Source organism: Empidonax traillii, unplaced genomic scaffold, assembly GCF_003031625.1.
Source record: "Empidonax traillii isolate 1590-97213 ecotype Southwest subspecies unplaced genomic scaffold, ASM303162v1 scaffold84:size2688230, whole genome shotgun sequence".
In the NCBI taxonomy this organism is placed as follows: Eukaryota; Metazoa; Chordata; class Aves; order Passeriformes; family Tyrannidae; genus Empidonax; species Empidonax traillii.
Window position 1 is genome coordinate 614,462 of NW_020955277.1, and position 11,921 is coordinate 626,382.

The window sequence follows — 11,921 nt, forward strand, 5'->3', positions numbered from 1 at the left end:
ATCTGCTGAATATTTAGTCTTTTTGTGGAAATTTCTTTTGTAGATAACATTGAATATGTCTGTGTACCCTGGATTTTTAGAACTATGTCAGTGAGAAAACAGGATTGATTATATGTGGCTTTTTTCCTTTTCTTTCTGTTAGGATTTGACAGGTCTAGAACAAATGCTAATAAATTGCTCTAAAGCTCTTCCTGCCAACATTACTCAGATCCACGTTATTCCTCCGACTCAAGAAGCGTATTATGATCCAAATCTGGTAAGAAACACTGGTCTTAAAAATACTTGTTTTCTTTGAGTATGTATTTATTGTGGTTTAAAAGCTGGTTTGATTTCTAGAGGGAAAGTAGTTATAAAAACTGCTACTTGTGTGTATATGAAGTGCTACAAAATGAAAATTTTACAAGCTACTTCCTACCTTAAAACCCCTTAATTTTCTTTAAAAGCAGAGGAAAACTGAGCTTTAGAATGTTATTATAATTGGGATTTAAGAAGTCCATCCTTGTTAGGAAAATTTATGTTGTGAACCAAAAAGATAAAGATCAGTACCTCTCTGACAAGTCTTTATCTGAGTTATAACCCATGTATATGAAACCAAAACAAAATAAAAAAACCTCACCAAACTACCAGCTGGGCATCTTTAGAATTTGAAGACTTCAGACTCCCGTATTTTAATATTCAAAAATGGGCTGACAGGAACCTCATGAAGTTCACCCAAGAGAGGTGCAAAAACCTGTTCCGGGAAGGAAAAGCCCCGTGCAGGAGTATTATGCTGGGCACTACCCAGCTGGAACATGGCTTGGCAGAAAAGGGCCTGGGGATCCTGGGGGACACCAAATGGAATATGAGCCAGCAGTGTGACCTTGCTGCTTAGAAGGCTAATGGTAGCCTGGGTTGTATTACAGGAAGTGTTGCCAGCAGGTCAAGGAAGGTGACCCTTCCTTTCCACTCAGCAGTGGTAAGGCCATATCTGGAGTGGTGGGTCCAGTTCCAGGCTTCTCAGTACAAGGGTCACATGGACATACTGGATGGAGTCCAGTGAAGGACCATGATTGAGAGGCTGGAGCATTTCTCTTGAGAGGACAGGGCTGGGACTGTTAAACCTAAAGAGTAGTCTCAAGGGGGGATCTCTTCAGTGTATTAAAATATCTGAACAAAAGGCACAAAGGAGACAGAGCCAGGCTCTTCTCAGCGGTGCTGGGTAGCAGAACCAGAGTCACTGAGCACAGACTGAACACAGGAGTTTCCCTCTGAACATCAGAAAACTTTTTTTTTTTTTTTTTTTTAATGTGAGGGTGCATGTTGCCTGTTTATGGACAGTGTCCCTCCTTGGAGATATTCAGAAACTGTCTGGGCATAGTCGTGAGCAACTGTCACCAAGTAGCCCTGCATGATCAGGGAAGTTGGACCAGATGAATTCATGTATGTTTCAACATACGAATCAGCTGTTGCACAGAGTTTACCTGGCCAGTGTTACTGGTAGCCTTTATCAGAGGANAAAAAAAAAAAAAAAAAAAAAAAAAAAAAAAAAAAAAAAAAAAAAAAAAACAAACAAAAAACCAAACTATAGTTTTCATATATTACCTACATGCATGGGAAATTGTGATGTTATGCACCAGTATTGTTTTGGTTTTTCCCTCAACAGTTGATCAAGAAACTTTTGCTTCCAGGAGAGTAAAGCATATGCAGGCCTCTCCAACTGTTTTTTTACAAAGTACATCTTTATAACAGACTCTCTGGTTTTTAGTAACCTATAATCTAAACTGTTTTCTTGCAGCCTCCAGTAACCAAAAACCTAGTGACTAATTGCAAACCTGTGACCGACAGAATTCGTAAGGCGTACAAGGACAAAAACAAATACAGGTATGTTGTTGTAGTCCTATGGAAAGCTGTGTTACATTTTGTAAAGCCATAAGAAGAGGATAAATGCATACATAACCCAAGATTGTATGTGTCTGCTAACAAATCTTAGCTTGATATATTTTAACCGTGGAACTAAAGAAACATAGTTATTAATTTATGGATATTTCATTGTGCAGAATGAGGTGGTTTGTTATTTAGTAGACTAAATATTTCCATGTTGCTTGTGCTCTCTTGGGCCTTATCCTAATTTGTGTTGTACAATAGTAAGCCAGAGTATGTTTAGATGGCTGTTTAAACTCACTGTGTGTAATGAGTGAGGACAGTTAAAGTAGCATAAAAAGGAGGACAGAGCTGGTCCTGTACCTAGAAGTTGTAAATCTACTTCATCCTTTCTCCTACTGAAGCATAAAAAAGAGAACAGAAAAAGCGTTTTAGACTTAATGACCTTGTTTTCCTGTGAGGAGGAGTGATAAGTAGGGAAGGAGATGGATGAGAAAAGCTGTTCCATCTCCCTTGGAAAAGGACAGAACAAACATAATCATGACCCTACATTTGTTTGAATGCTTGTATCTGCAGAGATTTGACTGAGATCAGGTTCTCTTAAATATTTCTTCTCTGAAATGGGAAGTGGAGGGGCAAGTACCGATCTCTTTCCTCTCGTGATCAGTGACAGGACTCAAGGAAATGGCATGAAGCTGAGTCAGAGGAGGATTGGTTTGAATATCAGGAAAAGGTTCTTCACCCAGAGAGTGATTGGGCACTGGAACTTGCTCCCCAGGGAAGTGGTCATAGAACCAAGCCTGTCTTATTTCAAGAAGTGTTTGGACAATGCTCTCAGACACATGTTGTGTCTGTGCAGGGCTGGGAGTTGGACTTGACCCTGATGAGCCCTTTTCAACTTAGCATATTCTGTGACTCTATGAAACCTGCAAACCAGCTGCAGGCCAGTGAGGCTATTTGCTGGCTGGAGTTTACAGCTTTGGCTCCTGTTCTCACCAGCAGTGTTGAGCAGGGCCGGGTGGTCTCTGACACATGTGGTTGCCCCAGGAGTGGCTAAAAACTCAAAACTGTAGAATGAAAGAAGGTTACAGATGCTGCTTAGGACAACTTCTGGGTGTTGTTATACATTAATTTATGGAACATCCAGTTGTGCTGTAAACTTTGTAATTAATTCCCTTCCCCAAAGAGTTTCTGCTAAAACTGAAAAGCTGACCAACAAATGAGATTGGAAAATGGGGGGCAAGGATTTGCTGTACCTAAACTGACTTATGGTAATGTATTTATATCATTAGGGTATGCGCTAAATGATTATATTAATTTTGTGGTCTTTATAAATGGATTAGGTTGTTTCCACTGATACTTCAAGGAGCCAGCAAGGTGTTTTCTTATATCAAGACAAGAAAGGTGAAAAATATAAGTGTAGTCCCACTAGTAAGACTGTTAACCTGGGGTCAGATGCTCATAGTTTTTATACTTTCTGTTAGAATTCAGATCTTCAATTTATAGGTGGTTACTAATAAATCTACAGGAAAGTGATTCTGTGCAAGAACATTGGCCAAAAAATGTAAATATATTGATAGAAAGCAAATGGCAAATTCTGATGAAGATTGACCAGTCAGATTAGAAATGTTACTAAGTTATGTTAAATTCAAGATTAATATTTATAGAACTAGGCTTCAGGTTGTTTTATTAATGTATAAATATTTTTTTAACATTAAGGTTTGAAATCATGGGAGAAGAGGAAATTGCCTTCAAAATGATTCGCACAAACGTTTCTCATGTAGTTGGTCAACTGGATGACATACGAAAAAATCCCAGGTATCCTGTTTTGTGATTTGTTGTGATGAAGTTGTGAGGTGGTTTTAATTTTCTGCTTTGACTGTTTAAACTTTTTGTGTGTTGAAAGAATAATTTATTGTTGTGTGTTTCTTAACAAAGCTAAGCCCAATTTGAACCAAAAGTACTTTAATTTTTTCTGTTTGTCTGAAGCTAAGTGACTCCCCTCTCTGTTAGGTTAAGGGTTATCTCAGTAATTTGTTATATTTTTATATATCTAAAGTCTTTGAAAACTTAAGCTTCAGCTATTTTTGAAGCTTTCATTTTTGCCATTTTAGAGGGCATACAGTTTATATTGTAGCCAGTTTTATTTTAAAGGAAGAGCTTTTGGATCTGCTTTGTGTAGGTATTTTATACTAAAACTTAGGTGTTTATTATTTTGTTACAAAATCAGTTTTGCTTATTCGTTGTGCTTTCATGCTCTTTTACAATATGGCAAGAAGTATTAATATTATTTTATTTCTTAATATTTGATGGGAAACAAGTAAAAGCTGGAAGGTAGTCCTCTGTTTTTTACTCTGCAGGGGTAAGAGGTTTAGATACTCAAATCTGAGAGTAGAGTCTGCAGTGTTGACTTAGGCTTCTGAAATGACTGTGAGGTAAATGGAGAAAATCTGTGTCCTGGAATACATTTCACAGCAACCACCTTGCAAAGCAAAGTGTGCTATGTTTGGGACTCGAGCCTGAAACTTCTTTGCAGAAGCATTTAACTGTAGACCTGAGTCTGTTGCATAAAATTGGGGGTTGAGAAGACACTGTGATATAATTTAGTAGCTAACTGTCTTAGAAGTGGACAGTGCCTCCACTTCTCTCCTCTCCTTCCTTCTCTTGCTTCTGTCTTTAGAAAACCAGAGTTCTCTGCCAGTTTAACGAGTTTGGCCTCAAGAAGGGGTCTGACAAGTGTCAAAAGACAGAGCAAGGAGAAACGTAGAACCAGGTACCTTGGGCCAAGGAAAGTGAAACCTCCTTTGGTCGCAGCAAGTTATTGGGTAATCTCAGGTGCCTTTAACACTACACCATTATTTGTATTCATAGATAGAGAGCAGGTTCTCACTTTCCTCTCATACTGTACTACTTTTACTAGCTCATTCATTCAGAAAGGGAAATGCTAGTCTTGAGACATTTTTCAGCTTAAGGTGGTTTGTATCTATTGCTACAAGAGTGCCTTCTGGCCACAACTCCTGCATTCCATTTTCCACAATGACCTGTTTCAAAGGAAAAGTAGCCAGTGCTCTAGCTCATCCTTCTGCTTTCCCTTTGTTCTCTATTTTTTTGTCTGCTGGCTAGGAGGGTTTTTTTTCAAGGTAGGTGTGATTTCAAGCCTTGTCAGGCCCAAAGAGGGCAGGTAACATGAGTTTCTCACCTTCAGTGTTCAAGTTCATGAAGTGAGGTTGAGTCAATTTCTTGGGCTGTATTCCTGCAGAATATAGCGCAGTACTTTAGTTGTACCTTGTTAGCAAAGGAGAGCTGGCACAGTTACGTAGGCTTGTCGTTTCCTTCTCTTTGCTATCTTTTCATTGCGTATAAACCAGTAATTACCCCCAGTCTCTAAAAGCAGGTATTTGGTGCCTGTCTTGGAATGAACTATTCACCTACTGATCTGCCTAAAATGTTTGGTTTGCATCCTTAAGGCAAAGTGAGCATTAATTGCCTAGGCATTAATTTGGGAATATCCAAAGGAATGTCATGTTTATTTTCTTTTGAATGGATTAAAACAGTCTTTCCCTTAGAAACAGGCTAATATCCTCATCACTCCCATGTACTGTGGTTTGGTTTGCTGTGTGTAGCAACCTCTGTCTGTAAACTGCATCTCTTTTAGATGAAGCTAAACAGGAGTGCAGCTACTGTATTCCCAGGGCTAATAAGCTGCCAGTCCAATGGACAAGGTCAGGGATAGTCCAGAGTGAACTCCCAAATAGCTTATAGTGTAGACATGATTGCCATAACCAGCTGCTTTGCATGGTATTACTTGATAGGGTTGATAGAGCCTGCTCAATTTTGGAGAGGCGTATTTTGTTCTTCTCTGATGTAACAATTCGAATGGCTGTTTATCCCCTGCACGTAACTGTCTAGAGCGAGGTTAACAATTATGCCAGATTCAGTACACTACCATTCAGTGGTAATTCCCTGTGTGGGCTGCTACACATGCTATAGGGTTATGCTTATTTCCAGCCTCATGTAGGAAGTCTGAACTTTGCTCTTTGAAAGAGCATACCATACTATAGAGAATACAGCTGACCAGAACTACTTATTTGCAAAGGTTAGCAATGACAAGGCATATGTCACCAGATATGATTTCTGCCTCTGGGGAAAATGTAGGGGTCTTGTATCTCACAATATAAATAAAGCACATAACCTTGCCCATATGTGGGAAGCGGAATTTTTGTTGTCAAGCACCAGGTCATAGTGGCCAAGGGTACACAACAGACTAACACACTAACTGCTCCTTTAGTTTCAATTTTTTTGCAGTAACTTAAATATTTGTGCGTTTCATATGTAAGAAATAACTCTCTGCAAGAGGCATTACTGGGCACGTGCTTATTTGGTCACAGTGATTTCCATATCAATTCTATCCAGGTTGTTGTAATTTGTATTTTGGTTGATTATTCAATTCTAACTTTGGATCTGTGATTCAAGCCCTGTCTTGTCCAATTTATGTAATGTTCTCAGTAATCCAAAGCCTGGGGACCAAGCTTTGCCCTCTCTTATACAATCTTCCATACTTTTTATGTTGACTTTTTCTAAAGAATGCAGCGTACACAGTAAAATATTACTAACTGAGTATGTTTATCTCCTACAGTGGAGCTCACTTTGTTATTTAAGGTACTCGTGATAATTTAAAACTATAAAAATCCTTACACAAATCATAATGCTGTTTACGATGGGTGTACACTGGTGCCCATTAGATGGCAGCATTATCTAACTGGAAGAGAGAAATGTGGCTTATCACTGGATTCCTGAGAGGTTTTGACTTGCTGTCAACCTTACTCCTCTTAGAATTAAAACCAAATTAATTTAAAGTAATGCAACAATAAAAAATAGATCATTTTGGTTTTAAAAGGATACTTTATCAAAAAAGGATTCTGTTTGTATTATTGGGTTGCCAATACCTTTGCCATATTACTAAAGAAATATTCTAACAATTTCATCTTGTTTTCTAGAAAATTTGTTTGCCTAAATGACAATATTGATCACAATCATAAGGATGCTCAAACAGTGAAAGCAGTGCTTAGGGATTTTTATGAATCAATGTTTCCCATACCTTCCCAATTTGAACTGCCAAGAGAATATCGGAATCGTTTCCTTCACATGCATGAACTCCAAGAATGGTATGTTACACAAGTTGTTTTCAAGTTACTGTCATGAAGGACTTAACAGTGAAAAAGATTAGAATAGACTAAAATTTGAAGTCTGCAGGATTTGAGTTTTTCTTGTGCTTAAATAGTCATTAATATTTGATCAACTGACCCTAACCTACTGCAAAGAAAAAGTGTTGTTTTGTTTAGGCAATTCAGGAATTATGGGTTTCTTTAAATGTTAAGAAACACCAAACCATCTGGATAATAATCAGGAAAGATATATGTGTGTCTCATTTGTACATGAAATGTGAGACTTTTGTGTGTTTATCTCTTACCATTTTATAAATAACTTCAGAAATTGGGGTAGTTGACTGGAGAATACAAGCAAAAGGTTGACAAGTACAGTGACAGAAGTGAGACAAGTCTAATGTAGTAAATATGTTGCTGATCAGCACATTATGAAAAATAGCCATTAATAAGGAAAGATAAAATATTAGAGGAACTGTGGAAGGAATCAGAAGGATTGTAGGTGACGAGAACAGGTGGGGATCATAGTGGCAGAGGGAGAAGGGGGCAAACCCATTTCAGCAGTTAGTGTAGAAATTGGCACTGGAGGAATAGACATATTGTTGACTCCCTTTTTGAGAACCTCCATCAAGACTTTTCGTAGCTTCAGAAAGACAATTTGAATTGCTTGTAGTCAAAGACGAACCTACCAGGATGGGTTAAAGCATGCTGAAGTGCTGCTGGAAATCACAATGTTTTCTGAATCATAGGACAGCCCAGGTTGGAAGGGATCTCAAAAGATCATTTTGGTCCAGCATTTCATGGGAAACATTTCATGTGTAGATGTGGCAATTGGGGACATGCTTTAGTGGTGGACTTGGCAGTGTTTGCATAATGGTTGGACTTGATCTTAGAGGTCTTTTCCAACCTAACTGATTCTGAGATCTAGCACTGTGCCCCACCACATCTTGAAAAATTGCAGCGGTGCAGACTGCACGATGTCCCTGGGGAGGCTGCTCCAGTGAATGATTGTTTTCACTGCAAAAAAATTCATTTATGTCAAGACGTAACCTCTCCCAGTCCAAGTTGTACGTGTTGCCCCCTGTCCTCGCCATAGGGCTCTTTGTGAAGAGAGCCTCTGTCATCTTTGCAGTCACCCTTTAAGTCTGGAAAAAACTCTTTTTGCATGTTTAGTGGAAAGTCTTTGAAAATTTGAATTTATAATATATGAAACTGTTTTTCTCTTTCCTTCTTTTCTTGTCCAGGAGGGCATATAGAGACAAGCTCAAGTTTTGGACCCATTGTGTTCTAGTAACACTTATTGTATTTACAGTCATCTCATTTTTTGCTGAACAGGTAAAGTTAATGTATTATCAAATTTATATAATGCTTAACAGATTGTGGAATCTTCAGGATAACATCAAATAGATTTCTTTTAAATAGGATTTGAAGAGTAGCTAGGATTTTTTAGAAGTAAAGGTGTTGTATGAATAATGATTAGGTTGCTTCAATTTTTAAGTCATCATGTTGAGAGTCCTTGTAAAGAGAGTCATATGGGGGGAAAGAGTGGTATTCCCTTCTCAGGTGCCTTGTGACTGTCAAGTTCATAATCAATATGCTAAATTTGGAAGCTTAAAATTAGTACTTGTTTTTGAAATTCTTGATCAATTAACATACGTATTGGTAAAAGTGCAAAGTAAATTAACAGAAAGGGAACTTAAGTAATAGCAATACTGTAGTCCTGAAGAGAATCTTTTCAAAATTTCTTCCCTACATAATTGCAAAGACTTCTATTGAATTCAAAAGGTTTTTAATCTGACTTGAAGGAAAAAAAAATGCCACTTCTGCAAGCTTAAAATGGCTTTCTTAAACATGATTAGTCCTTCTAAACTCAGAGGGAGTCAATGGAACAAATGATATGGGTAATTCTTTGCAGGTTGGGGCCTTAAGTAACACTTTCCGTGGTCTGATGAAGAGGGTGTAATTCTTGAAAGGTTGGCTTTTGATTATTATTTTTTTCCCACCTGTAACTTTTGCATGACTCTTTCCCTTGATTTTCAGCCTTTTGTATCTATTAGAAAACTCCGTTAGTAACTTGGTTTTGGAAGGGGATACTCAACTCAGTGTTACAGTTAGGAATATAAATGCTGTTTTAAGATGCCAACTTTGTGTTGATCTTTTAGAAATTGAATGTAGCCCAGTGTTAATTTAAATACACAAATTTCCTTTGAAATAACCAGAATATAGGCATACTTTCTGCTTGTATTCTGATTATTGAGAAGTCCAGTGGAAATGTGCAGACCTAATAGATGAATTTGAGCAAAATATGGTTTTCCTGTGCAGTGAAAAAAAAAAAAAAAGTACAGTATTGACTAAATTACTGTAGAGGGTACAGATTTTATAGTTTCTAGGGTGAAAACCTGACCAGCTGTGGACCTTTAGCCCAGCAGAGAACTACATATTGTGTTTTTTCTCTCCTCAGCTAATTGCACTTAAACGAAAGATTTTTCCAAGGAGAAGGATCCAAAAAGAAGCTGGTCATGAACGAATCAAAGTGTAGAAGAGCTTTATTTTGGAGATCAGTCTACCTCAAGATGTGATTAAGCATTTTAAATCTTTCTTTCATAAGTGTCTTTTCTGGTTTAACATTTAGCTACATTGATATGAAGAAAAAAATCATGCATCTAGAGTTAGAATCTCTGCAGTAATTTCATGATATAAAAGCTGTTGGAACTGTGATAACACAAAATAACAAAAAATAATTGCAGGAAACCTGTGCATAGGCAGTTTTCAACAGATCTTATTTTATGACTCTTAGTTCCTTGGCCATGTTATCCTTTTTTATAAAAAGGGTTACCTAAACAAATGTAACTGCATTTATTGCAGTGGATATTGCCAACGAGATAAAATGTTGGAAGGAAATGTTATTTGGGATCAGCCTAACAAGTCCTTAGTCTTGCATTCCAAAGCATTTTGCAAATTTCTGTCATTGCTGCTTTTTTTAGACCTATGGGGAAATTGGTAATTATGTGACTTGTCATTTAAATTTAGTATACATTTATAGATGTTGGCATTCTTTAAAGCACAGTGACAATTCATCTTCCTATTTGTAGTATTTAACTGGGATTTGGAAGAAATGTATGCTAATAAAAAAATTACACAGTAATAAAACATCTAATGGTTATTTGAAAGGTATTTTATATCTGGTGTATTCTACTCCAGAGAATACAATTATGTTATTTCTTGCCTTGATTACAAAGAGAGGGTTGTAATGAAATGAGAATGATCAAGGAATAATATTTTACAAGCATTGTAACTATAAAAGCAAAAGTGCCTCTCTATATGAATGGGTAACAAAGTTCTAGAGTAGAAAAGTTTGGGAGCAGTGTTTCACTTTGGAAAACAATGTTTGTACTGATATACAAAGCTTTGGTGTTTTTAAATTTAAAAAGAGGGTTTGGCCCTGTGTTTTGCTGAGACATCAGAGTAATGTTGTTTTATGTGGGAAAGGGTACTGAATCTTTTCAAGCAGAAACTTTTGGTGGTGTATGTTCAGTTAATTGTGTTAAGAGTATTCAAAAAAGCATTAATTTTTGTAATCAGATGATGTACAAAATGTATGTGAATATGTATTGTAAGATACTTGGTTTGCTTTGAAATTAACTAAAATATGATGGAAGTTTTGTCTGTTGTTTCTATTTTAAAGTAAACAAAAACTCACCCATTTTGATAAATTAGCCAGTAATGTGTATGAATCCTTATATTATTTTTCTCTTAAACTTCCAACTATAGTAATTTAGGATTATTTTGAAGCATTATTCTGTTCTTGAATTAGAATCAAACTTTTAAGCACTAAAAAAATGCAGGCACTTATAATTATTAGAGTTATATTTCACACTAGCACTATGTATTATGCTAAAATGTAGAATATAAATAAGTAGTTTAAATCTGCAGTACGTCAGCCTATGAGACATTTCAAGAGATACAAGAAAGCTTTTGTAACTTCTTACACTTTAAAATATTAGGTAGATTCAAGTTTGACTAGGATTTTTTTTTTTAAATTATATTTGCCATTCTAATCAAAATAATTGGGAAAACTTGGTTGAAATTTTCAAGGTAGTTTTTCCTAATGAAGTTATGTGTAAATAATTGTATAGGTACCTCAGTTTTCACTGCAATTCCTTTTTCATTAAGCAAAGCTGCTTTGTCTCAGCTGCGGGTCCCACCTTCCCCCCGAATTCCTGGCTAGGGGGACAGGGACAGAGCAAGCCCTGGGATACTGTGCAGGCCCTGCAGCACCCCCAGGGCTGCAGTGAGGAAAGTCAACTCCACCCCAGGAAGACCCAAGGAAAACTTAAGCTTCGTCAAGGACGTAGCAAGTAAAATTTCTTAAGTGGTTGGTGTTGATGAGAACAATGGAAATTGAAAGAGTGTTAGGATTCTTCTTTAATTTAGATTCTGTATTTGGTTTTCATAAGTAAAAAACAAATACCTTAACTGGCTGAGGGCAGAAAATGAGAACATTAGAAAAATCTGAAACGTGAAACGTGGCAGAAAAATAATGGCGTGTTTGCAGTGATTTATGGAAAAATCCTCCTGTGATACCGTACTCTAGCTACATCCACCAGAATATTTTCTGAAGGCTTTTTGTTATCTGAATGATAAATTAAAGCCATTTCGGGAAAAAAAAAAAACAGGTGAAGGTAGGTGAGCTTTAAACGAGTTTAATGCCGAATGAGCACGACGTGCCGGGCCCGGCCCGGCCCGCCCCCTGCTCCTGAGGGCGCCCTGGAGCGCCGTGTGTGTCCCTGCCGCGCTGCGCCCGCTTTCCCGCCTTCTCCCAGGGCGGGAGGGGGGAGCACTGAGGCGGCACCGCGTCCAGCCTTTGTCGCCTGGGGGAGCCGCGGGAGGAACGTGAGG

The 11,921-nt window shown here is 37.6% G+C and overlaps 1 protein-coding gene across 1 annotated transcript in view; it reads left to right on the forward strand.

Moving 5' to 3' along the window:
* The window catches only part of GNPTAB (N-acetylglucosamine-1-phosphate transferase subunits alpha and beta), a 48,295-nt gene extending 37,611 nt beyond the window's left edge, over positions 1-10,684 (forward strand). Inside the window, exons 17-22 of the mRNA XM_027881121.1 lie at positions 143-256; positions 1,775-1,860; positions 3,580-3,678; positions 6,858-7,025; positions 8,267-8,357; positions 9,484-10,684. Coding sequence (XP_027736922.1) covers positions 143-256; positions 1,775-1,860; positions 3,580-3,678; positions 6,858-7,025; positions 8,267-8,357; positions 9,484-9,561 — 636 coding nt within the window. The 3' untranslated portion in view covers positions 9,562-10,684. The remainder of the gene's footprint in view (positions 1-142; positions 257-1,774; positions 1,861-3,579; positions 3,679-6,857; positions 7,026-8,266; positions 8,358-9,483) is intronic.
* Positions 10,685-11,921: the final 1,237 nt, after the last annotated feature.